Genomic DNA, 23,799 nt, shown 5'->3' on the forward strand with positions numbered 1-23,799 from the left:
CCGCCCAAGAGAATAGGACAAGGGTTAGAGACGTCTTTTCTGGGGGTGTCAGCTGAGGGCAGCAAGTCTACGGGTGATTTCATCTAGAGTGAACCCCTTTTTGGAGCTGGCAGCTCTGTGGCGCCGCTCCTGTGCTTCTGCCTGGCCCACTTGGCTGGGCCTCCTTGGCACTGAGCCTTGTGCCCCGTTCTCCTTGGGCCAGCTTTCCCACTGCTCCTCACAGGCCTTCCCTGGAGCGCTCATCCTCCTCCAGGTCCTCCTTGGGATTCTGCCTCTGGTGCAGGGAGTTGGCCAGGGGGGCCCAGCCAGGGCAGGAGAAGAGGGCTGGCTGCCACAATGGCCATGATCCGCCCTCCAAGCTTGGAGGCAGCAGTGCTTCTGATATTGCAGGAGGAGAGAGAGCTCTGGTGCTCAGGTCCTGCTGGCAGGTTTCTCTTGGGGGGGGGTTAAGGGGACTCCAGGTGCCCTGGCTGTGTATCACAGAGGGTTGGACTAGATGACTCTAGGTGTCCCTTCCAACTCTGCAGTTCTAGGATTCTAAGATTCTGGACTAGATGGACCACCGGCCTGATGCAGCAGACTCTCGGGGCTGAGGAGCCTAGCAAGGCCCCCCTGGCCCTTGAGAGCCCCATGTGCCAAAGAGAATTCTCCCAGCCGGGGAGCAGGCTGCCCCCCTGCCCAGGGGTTGGCACCAGGAGGGGAGTCTTCTTAGCCACCCCCTCCTGGCTCTCCTCTGGGGCAGCACTGAAAGATTCCAGCCAGACACAGTGACACAGCCAGGGCACCTAGAGCACCCTGAATTCCAGGCCCCCCTGCTTGGGAAAAACCCCAGCCACTCTCTGGGGGCAGATTCTGGGGGTGCCTGTAGGAGGTTTGAATCCAGTGCCCAGAGGGAAGCGGTGCGCTCCCCTCCCGTAGACTCCAGTGGATGTTGGATGGGGAAGAAGAGCCTTCAATAAAGTCCCCTCATCTTGCAAGAAAATAAATGGCCCTGATAGCTCAGTTGGTGAGAGTGTGGTGCTGATAAGGCCAAGGTTGCAGGTTCGATCCTCATAGGAGACAGCTGCATATTCCTGCCTTGTGGGGGGGTGGACTAGATGATCCTTAGGGTCCCTTCCAACTCTACCATTCTATGAGAGAAGGGGTGGTGTGTTTCTTCGTTCCCCAAAGGGGGGGGCAAATTTGTCCAGAAGCAGATGCCCAGCCTCTGGTGGGCCGGGCCTGTCCCTGTTCAACACTCTCTCTCTCTCTATATATATATAATTAGTTTTTCTAACATATCATTTTCAAATAATTAAACATACTTTTACCTCGTACACAATTTTTTTGGGACTTCCATCAATCACAGCTGAAAACTTTCCAATCTATTCACTTAATATACATTTCTTACTGTCACTATTACCTTTAAAATCTCATAACTAATCTCTCTTCTTTCTCTATTTTGCAATATCTCATATATTTCTCCTTACAAAACTTCTTGCAGTCCTACTAGCATAATTTGTTGATTACAGTTGCTCTTCAAATAGTTCGTATATTTCTTCTGATCTGCTGTGAATCTCTAGTCCCACCGGTTTCAAATCCTTCCAGTTATTTTGTCTAATTCTGCGTAGTCAATTAATCAACGCAGAGGATATTCCAGACCAGGAGGGCACTGCCTGAATGCCCAGAACCAGCCAAGGACTTGATTCAGAAGCCACGGCTGCTCAAGGTGGCGGCTCCAGCCTCAAACAGCCCAGCCTTGCCCCTCCAAGCTTCAGCCTAGGTGTGACCCCCAAAGGCCCCTCGGCAGCGATGCCTCCTCTCCCTCCCTGGCAAAGGGAGCCAGCGGGTCACCCCCTCCCCCACCTGGGCAACCACAAAAATGTCCTCTGGAACCTAATATGCCGGCCTTTGTTCTCTCCCCAGTGAGAGAGGCCTGGTATTTGGCTTCCCCGCTGCCTTTATCTTAGGTCAACAGAGGGGCTGAGGGCTGCGCCTCCCTCTCTGGTTCCTCAAGTGCTTTTCTCTTTCTGTTGCCCCGCAAAACAGCCGCCAGCTGCTGCCACCCTGGAGAAACTGGACTGCCCCCCCCATCAGATGGCAGGAACCCCATCCCTGCTCAAATCGTTCTTCCATTCCTTGGGGAGGGGGTTATGGAGATCACAGAATCACAGAGTTGGATCATCTTGTTGAACCCCCTACAGTGCCCAACGTGGGGCTCAAATCCATGGCCCTGAGATGACGGGCAGCAGCCCCCTCCCTCTGGCCACTGCTCTTGTCTCCTGAGGCACAGAGGAGATGGCAGAGTGCCACGCCCTTCCCTCTCCTCTTTCCATGCACTTGGCTCAGAAGAGGCAGCCTTGAGAACCTCAAGGGGCTGAAGCAGGTGGCGAAAGCCCCACACCCCATTGTTGTCCTGGGGGGTAGGCTCCGGAGGGGGCTCCTCCCCAGACGGAAGGCTCTTTCAAGGGCTGTGCAAGGCTGCAAGTGCCTGGGGGCCTGCTCCTGAGTTAAACTGTTGGGCACACACTTGGCAAGATGCCCGCTGGCACAGCTCCCAACATGGCAGAGCCAAAGTGTCCGCTTTGAGAGTGACAGATCCGTCTTCCCAGCCTGGCAGGGTCTGTGAGCCTCAAGAGAACCCCATGAGAGCATGCACACACAAAAACACACACACACCCAATAAACTCCCCACAAAAACACACACACAGTTCTGGTTGGCCCATGCTAGCTCTTTGCACGTGCCCAGAGGGCTTCTGGCTGGCACATCCTACTGCGGCTTCTTGGCGGTTGTATCTGCAGGTGGGGTGCCCAGGTAGCTTCTCCCTATAGCTCTTCTCTGCCACGTACTGCGGTAAAGAAGAATAGGCAAAACAGGTGCTTGACTCACAGACGGAACAAGGAACTGGATCTTAGACAAAAGGTGTCAGGCAACTGCCTGGCACAGAAATAATCGCTCCTTCCTTCACTCACCCAGCTGGTTATGACCTTGTGTGTTTGTGTGTGTGTGTTAGGGGGCCCCTGCTATGTCTCCCCTGCCAATAGGGTCTGCTTTTCCCTGGTTAGGTGATGATCTGCCACCTTCTTCCTTCGCGCTGCATCCAGGGAGCAGGCACTGCGGGGCAGGACCCTCCCTCTTGCTCCAGGCCCGACTATTCCCCCCTCCGGGCACAGCCCCTCTGCCAGCGAAGCCTGGCATAGCTGCTTCCCGGCTTGCTCTCTGGTGGGGCTGAGCACTAAACTGGGGTGTATGCTTCCCTTCTGGTATTTTGCACCTTCTCTGCCCGCCCCACCTGCTGGAAATCGAAGCCCCTGCGTGGACCTGGCAGCTGAGACCACAACCATGAGGCTGGGGAGATCCTGCTCCCCCTGCCCTCCAGTCAGGTGGGGGGTCTCTGCTGTTTGTCCCAGGCCAGTGGCTGGGTTTCCCCAGCCACTCTGGGCGGCTTCCAACAAAGTATTAAAATACAGTAGTCTGTTAAACATTAAAAGCTTCCCTAAACAGGGCTGCCTTCAGAAGTCTTCTAAAAGTTTGGTAGTTGTTGTTCTCTTTGACACCTGGTGGGAGGGCGTTCCACAGGGCGGGCGCCACCACCGAGAAGGCCCTCTGCCTGCTTCCCTGTAACTTGGTTTCTCGCAGTGAGGGAACCACCAGAAGGCCCTCGGAGCTGGACCTCAGGGTCTGGGCTGAACGATGGGGGTGGAGATGCTCCTTCAGGTATACTGCACCAAGGCCATTTAGGGCTTTAAAGGTCAGCACCAACACTTTGAATTGTGCTCGGATACATACTGGGAGCCAATGTAGATCTTTCATTGTTATGTGTTATGTGTTATGTGGCCACTCCCAGTCACCAGTTTAGCTGCTGCATTCTGGATTAGTTGTAGTTTCCGGGTCACCTTCATAGGTAGCCCCCCCCCCCACAGCGCATTGCAGTAGTCCAAGCGGAAGATAGCTAGAGCATGCACCACTCTGGCGAGACAGACTGAGGGCAGGGAGGGTCTCATCCTGCGTACCAGACTGAGCTGATAAACAGCTGCCCTGGACACAGAATTGACCTGCGCCTCCATGGACAGCTGTGAGTCCAAAATGACTCCCAGGCTGTGCCCCTCTCAGGCTGTGCCCCTGGTCCTTCAGGGGCACAGTTGCCCCATTCAGGACCAGGGAGTCCCCCACACCTGCCCGCCTCCTGTCCCCCAAAAACAATACTTCTGTCTTGTCAGGATTCAACCTCAATCTGTTAACCGCCATCCATCCTCCAACCGCCTCCAGACACTCACACAGGACCTTCACCGCCCTCACTGGTTCTGATTTGAAAGGCAGGTAGAGCTGGGTATCATCCGCATATTGATGAACACCCAGCCCAAACCCCCTGATGATCTCTCCCAGCGGCTGCATGTAAATGTTGAAAAGCATGGGGGAGAGGACAGAACCCTGAGGCACCCCACAACTTTCTGGTGGCAAGAGGAAGATGGCAGACTCCTTCCTTGGAGGTTTCTAAGCAGAGTTGGGATGGCCGTCTGTCCTGGATGCTTTAGCGGCAATTTCTGCAAGGCAGGGGGCTGGGATGGATGACCCCCAGGGTGCCTTCCAGGTCCACCATTCTATGGCTCTATGGAGCAGGCAGGCGCAGTAGAAGAGGACACACCATTTCTTGGGTGCTGCTCCTCGTGGGGCAGTGCTGGGCCTTTGCCCCATCTCTCTCACTTGTGGCCTGGTCCACATGCCTCCCCCCTTTGAGGGAAGACTCCTTTCCTGACCCCTTCCTCCAAATACAGAACCAGCCCTTCCAGCCGGCTTAGCCCAGCGGTTCCATCGACCAAGGCGTAGCTTGCATCCTGCAATCGCCCACAGCGGTTTGAAATCTGTGGGTGCTGCCTGGCTTCCCCGCCCAGCTCAGTCACCCTCCGAGACACCCAGGCTCCTGAAGCGTCCCTGGATGCGCCCTGGTGCCAGCTGCCACACCCAGGCCTCGTGCCGGGATGGTCCCGCGGCCAGCCAGGCGTGCTGCCTGTCAGAGGTGGGAAGACTGGCTGAGCCTGTTTGTGGGGAGGAGGCCCAGCTGAGACCGGTTGAGCCGACTCCGGGGCTCTGGCCATGATCCTGACTCATGCAGGGAAAGGACACGCAGCAACGCTCCACAGCCCTTCTCCTCCTCTCTGCCTCGCCTTTGGGTCTCCCACTTGCGACAGAGACTTCAGGGCCTCTTCTGCTTTGGCTGCAAAGGTTCCCCCAGCGGAAGGGGGGTCTCCTTGTGGGTGCCAGGGGCTTCCTGGGGGGGATGCAGGCATCCCTGGCTCTGCCAGCCTGCTGGGATACTGATCGCTCTCTGCCAGCAGAGACTCCCCAAGCTTCTGCCTGCCTGTCGCCGGACCCTTCCCATGCCCTGAGTCTGTTGTAAACAAAATCTGCCCTTTTCCCCTTATGGTGTATCCAAGAGCCCATACAGAGTCCTTAAGTGGGTTCCCTATTGGTAGGAGAAAATACCAGAGGCCAAGCAGAGAATATTGAGAAGCAAAGCAGCTGGTAAGCCTGATCTTTATTGATCTGTTTCAACAGGGTGCTCCCCGCACACGCAGGAAAGGAGGAGGGACCCCGAACAAAGGTGTACCCGTCCTTATATAGACATTTTAAATTGCCCACCCTGGAGTCCAAGAACACCCCCAGAAACATCATACATACATCACAGAAGGGTATTGTACCTCAAGACCACCCCCCAGATACATCATACCTACATCACAGAAAGGGCGGTCTACAGCAGAAATCTGAGTGCTTTGTTTACCTCCTGTTTGGCAGGTTACCTGTTAATGCTCACTTGATTGGATACCCTGGGGTGCTTGACAAGTCTGGCCAGTTTTTTGTAAGGATAAATACTTAGTTCCTGAGTCTGGCCACAGGCTCACCCTGTTTGTACACAGGCATGGGGAGGCTTTTCCGTTTTCCTTTGACCTTGCAGAGAAAGCATTTGGTCAGCTTGGGAGCCAAAAATGGTTTCAGGTCAGTCTTCCTGTGCTGATCTATGTATGTGCTTGCTTGGTACATTTATGAACATTTAACATATATCTAAGACCTTAAAATTCTTATCACAAGCCCTTGGCTCATTAACTGGGGCTCCCTCGACTTGTCTCCCTTTGGGGGATTCTCCATCTTTGATGGGTTCCCCCATTTAGCTGCCTCTGGGAGTGACATGAGCAGCCTCTGGGTCTCCTGAGCCCAGCCAGGCAACCAGGGTCCCGTCTGATTTGGAGAAGGCCATGCCCCAGGCAGCTGGAAAAGGGGTGCGGGGGTGAGCAAGGGAGACTTCCTTGCATCCCAAAACAAGAGACAAAAATAGCCTTCTGAGGTCAGACCACAATAGCTGCTGTCTTTGGGCGAAGGCTGGTCTCCTGGGAATTTTGCCACCCTCCACTCCCTCCTCCAGCGCCCTTGCGAGCGTGGGAAGGCCAGCTACCTGCAGAAAGGGGAGGCTGGCAGTGCCAGGCCAGCGTTGGGCCGCAGCCTCCGTCAGCCTTGGGGTTGTATATTACAGGAGGCTGACATGGGAAGCCATAAACCGGAGGCAGGGAGGGGGAGCTGCCCAGAGCTGTTCTCACAGTCCCGCGGAGCAGCCAGGGCAGGGAGGGCACCATCGAGCAGTGCGGCTAGGGGATAGCTCAGTGGAGCACGGGACTATTAATCTTGGGGTCGTGGGTTTGAGTCTCTCGCTGCACAAAAATATTCTTGCACAGCAAGGGGTTGGACTAGATTACCCTCAGGATCCCTTCCAACTCTGCAATTGAATCCTGTGAATCGAATCCTAATTCCCAGCAAACTAGTGTTTAGAGGTCCGTAGCCTCCAACAGTGGAGGTAGCCATCTGGACTCTGTTATAAGAATTCTAAGGTGCCATAAATAAAATGAAGGCTCATACATAAACCACAGGAGCCATCTTGACTCTTCATGACCCCAAATATTCCTCTGCAGAAGGAAATACTTTGGAAAAACCTCTCCCAATGGTTCTTTTCACTTTCAAATCCTACAATTCCTGTCTTACGGGCTTATTTGTGTCTGAATAGGGTGGGCCTGTGACCCGGATCCAAGAACCAAGGCATTGACCACCTCAAAAGAATGGCCAGACTGCCCAGTGCAGTGGACATTCAGGTTGCGAACGTGATCCGTGCGGGAGGCACGTTCGCAACCCGCAGCATTCACAACCGACAGCGCCGCATCTGCACACGCATGGGTTGCGATTCGGCGCTTCTGCGCATGTGCAAAGCGTGATTTAGTGCTTTTGTGCATGCGCGAGCGCCAAAACCCAGAAGTAGCCTGTTCCGGGTTTGGCGCAGTGCGCAACACGAAAACATGCAACCTGAAGCGTCTGTAACCCGAGGTATGACTGTAATGCAATCAGCAAAACATTTATCAGGTACCTTGACAAACAGGAGATAATATTGCTTACAGTATTTTGTTTATCTTTTGTAATAATTAACGTCTTTCCTCTTGCCTAACCTCTCTGTTTATTAGATTTATTTATACATCTGTCAGGAGATTTCTGTTTTCTATATAAATTTTGAGATAATCATTGAATATTGATCAATCTTTGTTGCCTCTTTGTGTGGCGTTTCCTCTTTATCTCCCAGATAATTTTGCAAGCTGGGAGTACTCAATCACTTTTTCTAACCAGTCAGTTTTTGTGGGAATGTTATTACTTTTCCAGTTTTGGGCGATTAGAATCCTAGCTGCGGTGGTCGCGTATACATAAATATAGGTCGGGCAGTTTTTTTAATTTCTTGTGACATAATACCAAGTAAAAAAGCAAGTCCCTCCAGAAACAACAGCAGTCGCAAATGAGGCTTTTTTACTTGGTCTTTATTGATCTGTTGCAACAGAGTGCTGCCCTCACACGCAGGAAAGGAGGAGGACCCAGAACAAAGGTGTGTCCACCCTTATATAGGCATTTTAAATTGCCCGCCTTGGAGTCCAAGACCACCCCCAGAAACATCATACCTACATCACAGAAGGGGCGGTCTACAACAGAAATCTGAGTGCTTTGTTCATAGCTGTCAACTTACAGATTTGAAAATAAGGGACCAGCAGCCTTGAAAATAAGGGACCAGCAACCAAAATAAGGGACCTGCAGCCTCACCTGTTCCAGGCACTCCAGTCTTCCTGTCCTCCTGCAGTCTGGTCAAGCTCATGCTGGTAGCTTTGAGAACACTGTCCAACCAACTTTGTAACCAGAGGTTCAACTGAATAGAATCTGAATCACATGCACCACAAGGCCCAGTGGCGTAGCGTGGGGGGTGCAGGGGGGCCCGGGCGCACCGGGCGCAACATCTGGGGTTAGGGCAAATCCACGGGTTAGGGGGCGCAAATCCACGGGTTAGGGGGCGCAAATTACTTGCCTTGCCCCGGGTGCTGACAACCCACGCTACGCCACTGACAAGGCCTATGCAGCCTCAACTTAAGATGGCTCCCCAGCCTGGCTTTGCACTGCAAAGTTTGCAGCAGCACGTGCAACAAAATGGCGTCCAGCATTCAAAAAACCCCTCAGCTTGCATTAACTAGCCACACACAAGGCATGCAAGCTCCACCCCCCAGTTGTTCTTAGACTTCTTATTGGGTGAGCAACACAGCCAAGCAACACAGTTGGAGCCTCCTTCCTCCCTGGCCGGCAGGGAGGGAGGGAGAGGAGCTGCTTCCTTTGAAATTTAAGGGACATCATTTAAGGGACATTTAAGTGACATCCATCAATAAGGGACAGCAGCGGGACATGGCGCTGGAATAAGGGACTGTCCCTTCAAATAAGGGACACTTGACAGCTATGGCTTTGTTTACCTCCTGTCTGCCAGGTTACCTGTTAATGCTTACTTGATTAGATACCCTGGAGAGCCTGGCCAGTCTTTTGTAATGATAAATACTTAGTTCCTGAGCCAGGTCACAGGCTCACCCTATTCAAACACAGACATACCCTTAAGAGAGGATTTGTGAAGGAAAAGACAATGGGGAGGCTTTTCCATTTTCCTTTGACCTTGCAGAGAAAACATTTGGTCAGTTTGGAAATCAAAAATGGTTTCAGGCTGGTCTTCCTGTGCTGATCTACGTATGTGCTTGCTTGGTACATTTATGAACATCTAATATATATCTAAGACCTTAAAATTCTTATCACAGTAGAAAGAAGAAACCTCTCTGTCCACTTTCCTCCTGGCACTCCTGCCACACGTTGTTTTATGAACTGCTCCTGTCCTGTTGCCTCTTCCCCCCTCATCCTTTCGGCCTCCCTTTCCGGAATCTTCCCCAGCCCTCCAATATCCTCTGCTCTTCCTCTCCCCAAACGTCCCCATTGCCAAATTATCTTGGAGAGTCGTTGCCGCGCTACTGAAACAGGAGATAAATTGCACGAGGCAGTGCTTGCATTGGCGAAAGGTTCTCATGGAGCCAGAGAACTAACTGTGCAGAATCATCTAGCCCAGAATGCAGGATTCGAATAGACTTTCACAATTTCATTTGAGTAACGGATATTTCAGAGAAATGAAAAGGGGTTTTATTTTTGTGTGGGAAAAGCAGGATACGATAATAACTCAGCAGAGGGGGAGTTGAGGGAAGTCCAGAGGAGGGGAGGGAGAATAATTGTAAATAACATGCTGGAGGAGATTTGTATCATTAATTGTTATAAAATTCAATAAATATTTTTTTTAAAAAAAGAATCATCTAGCCCGTGACAGGAATCATAGTGGAAGGCTATCGGTTTGTCTTTTCTTGTTTTTATTATGTATTTAGTGTTTTCACCTTGTATTATTATTATTATTATTATTATTATTATTATTATTATTATTTAGATTTATATACCGCCCTTCATCCAAAGATCCCAGGGTGCTTCAAAAGATAAAAACATGAGATAAAAGCACAAATAAATAGTTAAAACCAAAACAAAACAATACCCCGCCTTCCCATAGACACATCTAAAAGGCGGTAGAATATTGATCAGCCCAAGGCCTCCCTGAAGAGGAACGTTTTTGCCTGTCGCCTAAAGATATATAATGAAAGCGCCAGGTGAGTCTCCCTGGGGAGAGCATCCCACAAGCAGAAGCCACAAGAAGAGAAGGACTGCCCCGAAATCCATGAATGAAAGGTGGTATACTACTACTACTAAGGGACGCAGGTGGCTCTGTGGGTTATACCACTGAGCCTAGGGCTTGCTGATCAGAAGGTTGGCAGTTCGAATCCCCGCAACGGGGTGAGCTCCCGTTGTTCAGTCCCTGCTCCTGCCCACCTAGCAGTTTGAAAGCACACCAGCGCAAGTAGATAAATAGGTACGGCTCCGGCGGGAAGGTAAACTGCATTTCCATGTGCTGCTCTGGTTCGCTAGAAGCGCCTTAGTCATGCTGGCCACATGACCCAGAAAAATTGTCTGCGGACAAACGCCAGCTCCCTCGGCCAGTAAAGCGAGATGAGCGCCGCAACCCCAGAGTCGTCCGCCACTGGACCAAACATTCAGGGGTCCCTTTACCTTTACCTTTACTACTACTACTACTACTACTACTAATAAAAATTGTGCTTGTGCCCAAACCCAGCCACTGCTCTTTGTTTGTCCTCTCTTCTCAGAGGTGACCCTTTTTGTGTGTGTGTTGCAGGACCCTGATCCCGCTCTTTGACCCCAGCACCGGCCTACTCGTCCTGGCAGGGAAGGTAAGCGCTCGCCCCTTGCCCCCCTGGGTCTGCTGCATCTTCCCTCCCTCCCTGGGGAGGCCAAGGAAGGCAGTTCGCATTATGGTGGTAAAAAAAGTGAAATATTTAGGAATCTGGTTGACATTAAAAAATATTAATTTGTTTAAGGATAATTATGAAACCACATGGAAGGAAATCAAGAAGGATTTGGAAATATGGAACAGATTAAAGTTGTCATTTTCTGGCAGAATATCAGCGGTAAAAATGAATGTACTACCCAGAATGTTATTTCTATTTCAAACTATTCCAGTGAGCAAAGGGACAAAACAATTTAAAGAGTGGCAAAAAGTATTATCAAGAGTCATCTAGCGGGGGGGGGGGGGAAACCTAGGATAAAATTCAAATTGTTAATAGATAAAAAAAGAAAGAGGTGGATTCGCCATGCCAGATTTGAAACTCTATTATGAAGTGTCATGTCTCTGTTGGTCAAAGGAATGGATAATGTTGGAAAATACAGACCTTCTGGACTTGGAAGGTCATGATAATAGATTTGGGTGGCATTCTTACCTTTGGTTTGATAAAGTGAAAGTACATAAAGGTTTCCTGAATCATGTGATTAGAAGGTCAATTTATGAAGTATGGGAAAGAAATAAAAATTTATTGGAAAAGAAAACACCATGGTGGATTTCACCCACTGAGGTATTGACGGTTACAAAATTAAATATGGAGGGAAGGTGGGCTACATATGAAGAGATATTGATGGAAACCAAGCAAGGTCTAAAACTTAAGCCATATGATCAAATTGAAGGTTTACTTACAGGTTGGTGGCAATATCATCAAGTGAACGATATATTTAATGGAGATAAGAGGAAGGTTGGTTTTGAAAATAAAAAATCAAGATTCCAAATCGAACTGTTGGAAGGTGTCAGAAGTAAATTATTATCCAAGATGTACAATTTGTTGTTAGAATGGTTTACTAAAGAAGAGGAAGTGAAAGAAGTCATGATAAAATGGACATTAGATTTTGGGTATAACATTGAGTGTGATTCATGCATAAGATTGTGGAATGAAAATTTAAAATTTACGGCATGTATGGCATCAAAAGAAAAGGTAATGAAGATGATGTACGGATGGTATTTGCCAACAGTAAATTTAGCTAAAATGAATAGAATGAGAGATAAAACATGCTGGAAATGCAAAGAATCAGACGGTAACTTTTATCATATGTAGTGGACCTGTGACAAAGTAAAAACACTATGGGAAATGATCTATAATGAACTAAAAAAGATGTTTAGATACACCTTCCCCCCAAAACCGGAAGTATTTTTGCTAGGTTTGATGGGAGAGGAAATTGCAAAGATAGATCGAAGACCGTTTATGTACACCACAGTGGCAGCGAGAACTTTATTGGCCCAAAAGTGGAAGTTACGGGAGGTACCTACGATTGCTTAGTGGCAGGTGAAGATGATGGTCTTTGCAGAACTGGCCAGACTGACTTGCAGGATCTGAACCCAGGACGATCAGGAATTACAAAGGGACTGGAGTAAATTTACTGCATATTTGAATAACAACTGTAAAAACTTGAAGACACTAGCAGGATTGAAATAAATCCAACAATATGGACAATAGGTTAAAGATGTAAATTGGGCGATTGGATCTGAAATGGAAAACCTGGAAGTCGTATGCTCAGCAGAGCAGAGAGGTTTTGTATTTGATATTGTCGTGTTGTAACGTTGAAAATGTTGTTTAAGGAGGAAAAGAATAAAAATATATTGGAGGGGGGAAAGGAAGGCAGTTCTTAGGGGAAGGAGCCAGGATTTGCTCAGTCTGCCCTTTTCTTCCAGGGGGAAAACGTCCTCTTCTGCTATGAGGTGCTGCCCAGCCAGCCAGCCCTGGCAGAAGGTGAGTATCTGAGACCCTCCCCAGATGTTTGGGCTCCTGGCTCAGGTGCTGCTCTTCCTGGCCCTGGAGAGAGTTGGGCATCCGGCCTGGCCCCTTGTGTGCCCTCCCTGGTCCTGCCCAGCCTGGCACTGCCTGAGAGAGAGGGAAACGCCATGGGGAAGGAAAACCGTGGCCCGAGAACATCCCTGGCTCAAGCCCCAATGGCAGCACCTCCAGCAGGGCTGAGCCCATAACCCTAGAGAGTCAGGGTTGCTGCCTGTCAGTGCAGGCATTGCCAAGCTGGGTGGGCCTTCCGTGACTGTCAGCAGAAAGCAGATCCCAATCTTCCTCCTGCCCGGGTCTGACTCTGCAGGTTCCCGGTGGTGCCCTGCTCCCCACGTCCTTCCCCATAGCTGCCGAGGGAGGGGTTGGGAGCAGAGGGGGCGAGTTGGCACTGGCAGAGGGGCCACCTCCAGGGCAAAAAAAGGCCCTGCTGTTTGCAGACGTGGCACCTCCAGGGACTCAACCCCTGCTCTGCCTTTGGCTTCCACTTCTTGGGCGAGTAGCCAGCTGCCGGGCATCCCATGCGTGAGCATTGTGCCAGGGCCTGCTTTTGGGCACCTGCGAGTGCCAAAGAAGAGGACTGCCAGTTTAGGGTCCTGAAAGTCTCTCTCTCTCCACGCCCCCTTGCTGGCCGGTAGTATGATGACAAGCCCCACTTTGGAGAGACGGCTGTCTCTGGGCTGCCTTCTCAGGAGCCTCCCTTGGGCACCTGTCACCACTCTCTCTTTCTCCCAGTACATTTCTGAGCACAATTCAAAGTGTTGGTGCTGACCTTGAAAGCCCTAAACGGCCTCAGTCCAGTATACCTGAAGAAGCGTCTCCACCTCCATCGTTCTGCCCAGACACTGAGGTCCAGCTCCGAGGGCCTTCTAGCGGTTCCCTCCCTGCGAGAAGCCAAGTTACAGGGAACCAGGCAGAGGGCCTTCTCGGTGGTGGCACCAGCCCTGTGAAACGCCCTCCCACCAGATGTCAAAGAGAATGACTACCAGACTTTTAGAAGACATCTGAAGGCAGCCCTGTTTAGGGAAGCTTTTAATGTTTGATGTATTACAGTATTTTAATATTTTTTTTGGAAGCCGCCCAGAATGGCTGGGGAAGCCCAGCCAGATGGGCGGGGTATAAATAATAAATTATTATTATTATTATTATTATCTCTCCCTTTTGCCCAGTCAACCAGTGCCTGACAGAGACCAAGTCCCAGGGCGTTGCCCAGGTGCCCAAACTCGCCCTGGATGTCATGGGCTGCGAGGTGATGCGGGTCCTGCAGCTGAGCGAAGCTGGCATCGCCCCCATCAGCTATGTGGTGCCCCGGAAGGTAAACGGGCAGCGTTGGGGCATGGGTGGGCAGAATAAGAAGGGACGGGTGGCCGGGCCTGGAGGTGGCCGGTCCCACGGAGCTCACTCACAGCCTGTCCTTCAGTCCACACAGGAGTTCCACAAAGACTTGTTCCCCGACTGCGCAGGAAACGTCCCTGCGGCCTCCGCGCAGGCCTGGTGGTCCGGAGACAACAGCCAGGTGAGTGCCCTCGTCTGCCCACCCACCCCTTGCCCACCAGGTGACTGGCGATGGCTGCTCTGGGCTGGAAGAAAAGGCCCCCTGCCCCAAAACAACAACCCTGCAAGCCTCTTCAGCTCCTCTAGACCCGGGGAAGTCTTCCAGGTGGCGCCTCAGGAGGATTCAGAGGCCGGGCAGTGCCCTCTGTGCCCCCCTGCCAGGCCCTGAGAGGTCTCTGCTTCTGTGCCCAGGGGCTCTTTCTGCCAAGTTCCCCCTCAGCTGTGCCTGAGACTTGGGGGGCAGTGTTAGAAAGGTGGGTAGAAAAGCTATTTGCCACCTGGCTCCTGGAACATGTGTTGCCATTTCCACCTCACCCCCCGGCAGCTGCAGTTTCTAATTATTTTTCCGAAACCCATGAACTAATAAACAATTTGCATCAGTAACACATTGTTGATCCATCGTTTTTAATAGGAATTCTTAATTGGACACTGCAAGCTTAAATGGGGCTCAGCCCCTGCAATTGTGGCCAAAACCATAAGTCATTTGCGTAATTAATATTTACAAATGCTGGCCTGTGTGTTTGTGTATGTATATACATGGATGACGGTATCTGTAAATATTAATTACTCAAATGACATGGTTTTGGCCACAATTGCAGGGGCCAAGCCCCATCTTATTGCATATGTTATATAAAGTATTGTGCTAGATTTGAACTCACATGTTTGGGGTGGCATTTTTCCCTCAGCGCCAGCAGCGACCAGGTTGACCTCAGTTGCTAGATGCGGCTCCAAGACTTCTCCATCATACAATTCCCCATCACAATATGCACCTGGAGCCCGGCTAATTTTGAACCCTTTTGGGGAGGGAGAGGGGCTTTGAGGATCTGCTTCTCAAAATGATTAAGGTTTTAAATGATAATTTTAGGTTATATTTTAGTGATCAAGATTTAGTATATTTATTTCTTTAACTGCCGATATATCTGAATTGTCTCTGTTATACCCAATTGCAATTCAATGTATCCCTGTTGTGTTTTATGATTTTACTGATATTGTAAGTGAGCCAGAACTGGTCTGTGACCATAATAATAAAATTCTACCATTCAGGAGCTGCTTCTGAAGCCTTGCTAGGTGGTTCCCGTTGCCCCCCAGCAGGGCTCTCTGTGGCCCCATCTAGGGGACAGGAGACCTTCTGCCTCTGGTTCTCTCTCCCAGCTGCTGACGGCTCCCTCTTCCTCCTCCTTCTCTTCTCAGGTGGAGAAGATCAGCCTCCATCCTGCCCAAAGGCCCAGCAAGGCCTTCATCTCTCCCTGCCTCCAGGAGCACCAAACCCCTGACCTCTCCGCCCAGCCAGGGCCAGGGGACCAGACCGAGGACCCGGAGGTGAGAGTGAGTGGTGCCAGTTCAAAAGCTCCCAAACCCCCTGGCAAAACAGTCCTGCTGCTCCCCCCGACATCTCCATCCAGAGTTACTTGTGCAGGAAGTTGTGGTTTCTCCTCTGCAAGCGGCTGAGCTAGATGACTCTATGGGTCCCCTGCAGCTCCACAGTTTGGAGGTTCTACGGCTAGATGGTTCTTCCCTGCTCTGGACGGCTGGGCAATGCAGATGCAAAGATGCTCCCGGGAAGACAGGCCTGGTGCATTTTGGAAGGTGCCGCCTCTGGCTCCCCAGCCTCCTGGCACTTGTGCTCATGCCAGCTGCAGGCTTGGAAGCCAGGGTGGGAATAATAATAATAATAATAATAATAATAATAATAATAATAATAATTTATTTATATCCCACCCATCTGGCTGGGTTTCTCCAGACACTCTGGGCGACTTCCAACGGAATATTAAAATACAATAACCTATTAGACATTAAAAGCTTCCCTAAACTGCACTGCCTTCAAATGTCTTCTAAAAGTCAGGTCGTTGTTTATTTCCTTGACATCTGATGGGAGGGTGTTCCACAGGGCGGGCGCCACTACCGAGAAGGCCCTCTGCCTGATTCCCTGTAGCCTCACTTCTCGCAGGGAGGGAACTGCCAGAAGGCCCTTGGCACTGGACCTCGGTGTCCGGGCTGAACGATGGGGGTGGAGACGCTCCTTCAGGTATACTGGACCGAGACTGAGGGATGGGATTGAGCCCCAGGCAAAGACCAAGGCCCTGCAGAGTCCTTTCCAAAGGGGATCCTCTGGCTTTTGGGCCTCTGCAGAGCTCTCTCGACCAGCGGCTGAGCAAGCTGATCGGGCACCTGGGGCGGCATGCGTGTCCTGTGCCCAGGGGCAGGGCCAGCCAGGGCAGGATGCTTGCCTCCTCCCACTCAGCCACCGTTTGGGGCAGCGTGGAGCCTGCGGGCGCCCAAGCCACCGCATCACTCCCAGGAGAGACGTGTGGTTCGGGCGCGCTGCAGGCCCCGCGGTGAGTGCCGCCTGGCATTTTGCCACCCCCCTCAGTGGTGACACCTGGGGCGGTCCACCCACACCCCACTTCCTCTGCCCCTACTCCCCACAATCCTCTGCCCGGCTCCTTCTCCCCTAAGAACTTAAGAAGAGTCAAGCCGGTGCCCCATCTAATTAGATTATCTAATTGACTTTTGAATTTTTGAATTTTATTGTTATTCGTGTTTTTATACTGTATTTTATGCTGCTTTTATAGTTAAGTGTTTTAAAGTGTTTTAAATTTGTTGTTAGCCGCCCTGAGCCTGGTTTTTGAACCTGGAAGGGCGGGGTATAAATAAATTATTATTATTATTATTATTATCAACATCATCATCATCATCATCATCATCATCATCATCTAGTCTAGCATCCTGTTCTCACAGTGGCCAGCCAGATTTCCTGCGGGAAACCAGCAAGCACGATTTGAGCATAAGAGCCTTCTCCCTTCTTGGGGATTCCAGAAACTGGGGTTCAGAAGCATCGCTGCCTCCTCTGACTGGGGGGGGCGGGCAGAGCGTAGCCATGGTGGCCACGAGCCATCGATAGCCATTCCCAGCATCTCCAGAGCCCAGGGTGTTTGCTAGGCCAGGAGCACCGTGGATCTTATATGACTGGAAGGGACTGCAAGGGTCCAGCCCCCTGCAGTGCTCTGAGGCTTGCTCTCTCTCCCCTCTCCCAGGCCGGCAGCCCCCTCTCGTCCCCCACCAGCTCCCTGACCTCCCCCTCTGGCGCCACAACACCCTCCCTCTCAGCCACCAGCGGCTTTGCCTCCAGCCCCAGCCAGCGGTCCCTGCAGAGCATTCTGGGTAAGCTTCCTGCCACCCCCCTCCCAGGTGGGCCGCACAACCTGTGCCACTCGGAGGGAGTTTGGGGGGCACCTGGCAGACTCCCTCTCCCCACCGCGCTGCCAGCGGTCAGAGGTGGTTCTGCGTTTTCCACCAGGGAGGGGGGAGAGGGTGTCCCTCCCCATCTCCTGCCCCCCCCCTCACCCGCCTCTTTGCCCCCAGGACCCAGCTCAGGGTTCCGCCACATCCAGGGCGCTGTGCTTCACCGCAGCACCCACATCACCAACCTCCGGGGGCTGAACCTGACCACGCCGGGGGAGTGCGACGGCTTCTGCGCCAACCGGCAGCGTGTGGCCATCCCACTGCTCTCTGCCGGAGGGCAGGTGGCTGTCTTGGAGGTAAGGGGACCGTGACAGAAGAGGCACCTTTCAGGGGCAGCTGCCCAGCCGGGTGCCCACCTGCGTTGGCAGAGCCTCATAGGGGAAGGCCCCCCAGGCTCCACTGCCAATCGCCAGCCTCGCATGCGTGAGGCTCAGCCTCCAGGGAGGGCTGAGAAGGACCCAGGGGAGCGGCTGCCAGTCAGGGTGGGCAACACTGGGCTAGATGCCCCACTGCTCTGGCTGGGTGGCAGGCAGATTCCAATGTCTTCCATCTTTGGACCTGGGCCCCTTGGTTCCTGAGAGCACCAGCACCTGCCAGTTTGCCCTCTGTGGGAATGTTGTTGGTAGTAGGAGAGGGTATTAATTTTTAATTTTTTATTACCAACAACCAAAACACAAACAGTGAAACCCCCCAGGCGGCTGATACATTGGGTATACAGAATCAATAATAACATATTCAAATCAACCATATGTACAATTCTATATACCTTAACACTCCTCCCTTCACAAGGTTTAGTTAACTTGTAACATTTTAATTGCCCCAGTTTGTTCAAACCTGCCCACATAATTCAATATCTTCTCAAACCAATCCTCCTCCTTCTCACTGACCTTAAACCCTTTCGTTTTATGTATCTTCACAGTTAAAATGAAAGCGTTTAAGGTCAGTGAGAAGGAGGAGGATTGGTTTGAGAAGATATTGAATTATTTGAACAATATTGATTAAATATTATCCTTCCTCACTCACACTAGTGAGTTCCATATAGCAGAGCTCATTCCCCCTTTTACACAGCAAGCAGCTAGTTGCAGATTCGTTTGAATCTCTTTAGTTAAGCAATCCAGTCCGGCATGCCCAGATTGGAGTATATTCCTGGTAAGACCCCTTTGATTCCCTCCTAAATAAAATAAAGACACAAGAGTCTTCCTTATAAGTAATGATAAGTTTACTCACATTCAGTTCATAGTTGGATCCCTGAAGGCAGGCTTTAGCCTGTTGTTACAGATACAGTGTGACTTAAACCCTTGTAAGGATGGGCCCATGTGCTGCTGGCCGAGAGCCAGCAGACAGCATCAGGACCAGTGGCCAAAATGGAAGAGAGGAGCATCAAGAGAGGAAGAGGGCTGTGTGACTGGACCTTTTGTGGGGTCTGCAAGGGTCATGCCCACCTACCTGGTCACACGCAGGGGGAGGATGTTCCAGACCAGGTGTAACAGGAAGTCCAGCTGGCTGGATCAACATCCCCCTGTCTGTGTCCACTCTAGACAGACAAGGAATGTTGTATTTGACTTCTCCAGTGGAGTACATCGCATACCCACTGGAGCGGCAGAAGTGGGGTGCCCATGAAGGCCCCCGTCTTGGGGGGAGGGCAGAGGAGAGCGCCCCCACCTGCCTTTCTCAGAGACTCACCCTGCTCTCCTCCCCAGCTCTCCAAGCCAGGCCGCCTCCCGGACACATCGCTCCCCACCATCCAGAACGGGACGCCCGTCTCTGACCTGTCCTGGGACCCCTTTGACCTGCAGCGCCTGGCGATTGGTATGTGACCCACCCACCCACCCTGGAGCAGCTACTGGGCCCACCAAGAAGCCACCACTGGCCTCCGGACTTCCTGAGGGAATTCCCGAAGCGAGACTGCTCCAGAGCCCTGTTCTCTCGTCTTGCCTTCCTGCATCGTCTGGGCTCAGGTCCCGGGCCGGGCATCAGAGGGGAGGGTTCTCTGCAGCCAGGGTCGCCCTCAGCATGGCACAATGGGCTCTCACACTTGCCCCCTTGTTTCCTCTGGCGCAGCTGGAGAAGACGCCAGGATCCGGCTGTGGAGGGTCGAGGAGGGAGGTCTGCAGAAGACAATCCTGGAGCCTGAATTGGTTCTACAAGGTGAAACTCCCCCTGCCCCGCTTTTCTTTTCTTTTTTAAATTTTTTATATATTTTTCATTTTCATTCATTACATACATCTCAAATTCTTAACGTTCACTATATATTCCTCCCTCCCTCCCCTCCAAGACTTCCCCCAACTTGCGTTTCTGGTTCGTTTCTATTTTCACCCGCTTTGCTATCCCTCAACAGAAAAGGTTATTAATAACGTAACGTCAAACCTTAAAAACATAAAAATAAAATTAAATACATCATCTTATTCCACTATCTTCCAAACGTTTTCTGATGCTAATAATGTGGATGTTTATTTAAATCCTGCCATCAAGTCTATTGCCTTTCTTTGTTTCTGCAAATATAAGATGAATGGTTCCCAATCTTTTTCAAAGTCTCTGTTGTCTTTTCCTGTCATTTTTGCCAGTTCTGCATAGTTCATCAACTTCTCTTGCCATTGTTCTTTAGTTGGTATTTCTCCAGTCTTCCAGTTTTGTGCAATCAACATTCTTGCTGTGGTGGCATACATAAATAAAGTCCTCATTTCTTTTGGTATGTCTTGACCTAAAATACCTTATAAAAAGGCTTCTGATTTTTTTACAAAAGTTATTTCTAACATTTTCTTCAATTCATTGTATATCATTTCCCTGCCCCACTTTTCTGTCCCCTGCTCCTCTGGCTTGATGGGGTTTGGCCAGCTTAGAGCCCAGCTAGCAGGCGTCTTCTCTCTCCCCCCCCCCAGGCCACACGGAGAAGATCTACTCCATCCAGTTCCACCCCCTGGCTGCGGACATCCTGGCTTCCTCATCCTATGACATGAGCGTCCGGATCTGGGATCTGCGTTCTGGCGGGCAGGTGCTGAGGCTGGAGGGACACAGGGACCAGGTAGGAAGGCCCAGCAAGCAGCTTGGCTCTCTCTGTTTCTGCAAGGGGGGGGGCAGCAGAACCAGCAGAGGGAGGTCTCAGCCCCCTCCATGCGCCACCAGTTCATACCAGACAGCCCCCCCCCCCGGTGATTTTACCCCCATTTGCATACTTACAATCCACAATTTTATATTTAAAAAGCATTTCCAGGTGGTGTTGCAGTGTATGAGAATAAAATCAACAAAGGAGTCTGTAAAAATAATAATTCCAAGTGGCTAGAAAGGAAAGTTAATACAGCGGAACCTCGGTTTTTGAACGTCTCGGAAGCTGGACGATTCAGAACCTGAACGCCAAAAACCCGGAAGTGAATGCTTCCATTTTCGAACGCACCTTGGAAGTCAAACGTCTTCCGAGTTGCGTTTCTCCATTTTCTCAGTGGAATTTGCCGTCCATCCGTTGCACCTTGGTCGCCGAATGTTTCGGAAGTCGAAAGGTCTTCCAGAACGGATTGCGTTCGACAGCCGAGGTTCCACTGTATTACAAAGGCCTGTCTAAAATGAAGTATTTTTTTCAAAAGGCAGGGAGGGAGGGAGGGTTCCTGCCTCACCCTCTAGTGGCAGAGAGTTCCACAGGGCACAGCCTGCAATGTAAAAATGAAAGCCAGCCGAGACTGGGAGTTGTGCGGAGAGGCGCCAGAAGTGCCCTTCAGAGGATGCTGGACCTGGAGGGAATCCCCTGGTGCCCAAGGATTGGGACTGGCCCAGCCCTCCAGAGTGAGGAGACTGACCTCTTGGGGGCCTTTCAGATCTTCAGCTTGGCCTGGAGCCCCGACGGACGCCGCCTGGCCACCGTCTGCAAGGATGGCCGAGTGAGGATCTACGAGCCCCGAAAAGCTTCCCAGCCCCTGCAGGTGAGTCGAGGGGATGCTTGGCAGGAAGAGATGCTCAGAGGTGAGGAGGGGGAGAGGGAGAAGGTCTCTTATTCAGGAACGGGGGTGGGGGGGCAAGTTCTCCCTGCTGCCAGTCAGTGCAGGCAATGCTGGGGTGGATGGACCGATGTTCTGACTCTGTGTGAGGCAGTTTTCCAGGAAGGGGGGGTTGGCGGAGAAGCAGGTGGCCTCACCCCGGGGAGAGTCCGAAGGGTCAGCCCTGGAGGGCCGTGTTGGCAGCCCCTGTTTCCTGTCTTGGGGGGGGCACCTAGAGAGAAGCCATGGCCCCTGCTCTCTGAGGCATCCGTCTCTCTTCACAGGAGGGCCCGGGGCCCGAAGGTGGACGGGGCGCTCGCATCGTCTGGGTTTGCGGAGGAAAATACCTGCTAGTGTCGGGCTTTGACAGGTAATAATAATAATAATAATAATAATAATAATAATAATAATAATTTATTTATATCCTACCCTCCCCAGCCGAAGCCAGGCTAACAACAGTAAAAGTAACACAGTATTCTAAAATCAATTCAGAATCAAATTGATGGCAACCATTGAGCTAGAGTTCTATGAGGATTACAGAAGAAGGGGGTCAGACTGTGCCTTGGCCAAAGGCCTGGTGGAACAGCTCCGTCTTGCAGGCCCTGCGGAAAGATGTCAAGTCCCGCAGGGCCCTAGTCTCTTGGGACAGAGCGTTCCACCAGATTGGGGCCACAGCCGGAAAAGCCCTGGTTCTGGTCGAGGCCAGCCTAACCTCCCTGTGGCCTGGGACCTCCAAGATGTTTTTATTTGCAGACCGTAGGTTCCTCTGTGGGGCATACCAGGAGAGGCAGTCCCGTAGGTACGAGGGTCCTAGGCCATATAGGATTTTAAAGGTTAAAACCAGCACCTTGAACCTGATCCTGTACTCCACCGGGAGCCAGTGCAGTTGGTATAGCACTGGGTGAATGTGATCCTGTGGAGAAGACCCCGTAAGGAGTCTCGCCACAGCATTCTGCACCCACTGGAGTTTCAGTCTCAAGGGCAGCCCCATGTAGAGTGAGTTACAATAATCCAGTCTGGAGGTGACCGTCGCATGGATCACAGTGGCTAGGTCAGGGTGAGAGAGGTAAGGAGCCAACTGCTTAGCTTGGCGGAGGTGAAAAAATGCTGGCTTCCCCCTCCTTCCAATGCTGCCTCCCAGGAGCCCCAGCCGGCCCCGATCCCAGCAGCATCTCCTCCTCCTCCTCCCGCAGCCGCAGCGAGCGACAGCTCTCCCTCCACTCGGCGGAGTCTCTGGGGCCACCGGTGGCCACGGTCGGCCTCGATGTCTCGCCATCCACCCTCATCCCCTTCTACGACGCAGACACCGGCGTGGTCTTCCTCACGGGCAAGGTGAGCGAGGGGCCCTGGGCCTGATCCTTCAGGAGCGGCAGCAGCAAAAATGGCCTGCAGGGTCAGGCCGGGGGGGGGGGGAGAAGATGCTGAACCCCATAGCAGCAGAGCAGAGGTGCTGCGCTCCACTTCCAGCGCAGGGGAATAGGGGGCCAGTCTGCAACAGGGCAGACCTAGAGCATCTCTCTGGCTGACAGGAAAGGGGGAAAGGCAAGGAAGTGTGTGTGGGGGGGTGTTGTTTGTTGCTGAAGTCAGCAGTTGCTGCCCCCCACCAGGGGCTGGGCTGGGTGAGCAGCCTTGCTCTTTCCTTTTTCTCTTTCCTTTCCTTGCAATTGTTTTTATTTTCATTTCTAATATGCAACAAATGGGACGCGGGTGGCGCTGTGGGTTAAACCACAGAGCGTAGGACTTGCCAATCAGAAGGTTGGCGGTTCGAATCCCCACAACGGGGTTAGCTCCCGTTGCTTGGTCCCAGCTCCTGCCAACCTAGCAGTTCGAAAGCACATCAAGGTGCAAGTAGATAAATAGGTACCGCTCTGGTGGGAAGGTAAACAGCGTTTCCGTGCGCTGCTCTGGTTCGCCAGAAGCGGCTTAGTCATGCTGGCCACATGACCCGGAAGCTGTACGCTGGCTCCCTCGGCCAATAAAGCGAGATGAGTGCCGCAACCCCAGAGTCGGTCACGACTGGACCTAATGGTCAGGGGTCCCTTTACCTTTTTAATATGCAACAAGCAATAACAACAACAAAGGGAAAAGATCAAAGCAAGAAGGGAGAAGGAAGGAAGGCAGGCCTTGAGGAGAGAGGAGGGAGTGGGTGGAATTTCCAAAAACAGCATTATATTTCCACACGGTGGTCCTTCCCAGTGGCGTAGCGTGGGGGGTGCAGGGGGGGCGGGCCGCACCGGGCGCAACATCTGGGGTTAGGGCAAATCCATGGGTTAGGGGGCGCAAATCCACGGGTTAGGGGGCGCAAATCCACGGGTTTGGGGGCGCAAATTACTTGCCTTGCCCCGGGTGCTGACAACCCACGCTACGCCACTGGTCCTTCCTAAGCACATGAGCCAAGGAAGTTTTTCCATAGGAGCCTCGACAGAAGGGTGGCTTCAACGCACTTGCTTAAATGGATGCTAAACTTTAG

The 23,799-nt window shown here is 51.8% G+C and overlaps 1 protein-coding gene across 2 annotated transcripts in view; it reads left to right on the forward strand.

Annotated features, from left to right (window-relative positions):
• The window catches only part of LOC310749119 (coronin-7-like), a 102,807-nt gene that overhangs the window by 73,965 nt on the left and 5,043 nt on the right, over positions 1–23,799 (forward strand). For both annotated transcript variants that reach the window (XM_083585603.1, XM_083585602.1), the window contains 13 exons: positions 10,590–10,644; positions 12,468–12,525; positions 13,737–13,882; positions 13,988–14,083; positions 15,313–15,441; positions 17,157–17,283; positions 17,485–17,660; positions 19,065–19,173; positions 19,426–19,512; positions 20,244–20,386; positions 21,171–21,275; positions 21,614–21,699; positions 22,523–22,661. In XM_083585603.1, coding sequence (XP_083441729.1) covers positions 10,590–10,644; positions 12,468–12,525; positions 13,737–13,882; positions 13,988–14,083; positions 15,313–15,441; positions 17,157–17,283; positions 17,485–17,660; positions 19,065–19,173; positions 19,426–19,512; positions 20,244–20,386; positions 21,171–21,275; positions 21,614–21,699; positions 22,523–22,661 — 1,456 coding nt within the window. The remainder of the gene's footprint in view (positions 1–10,589; positions 10,645–12,467; positions 12,526–13,736; positions 13,883–13,987; positions 14,084–15,312; positions 15,442–17,156; positions 17,284–17,484; positions 17,661–19,064; positions 19,174–19,425; positions 19,513–20,243; positions 20,387–21,170; positions 21,276–21,613; positions 21,700–22,522; positions 22,662–23,799) is intronic.

This window comes from Podarcis filfolensis (genome assembly GCF_964270895.1).
Source record: "Podarcis filfolensis genome assembly, chromosome: 14".
In the NCBI taxonomy this organism is placed as follows: domain Eukaryota; kingdom Metazoa; phylum Chordata; class Lepidosauria; order Squamata; family Lacertidae; genus Podarcis; species Podarcis filfolensis.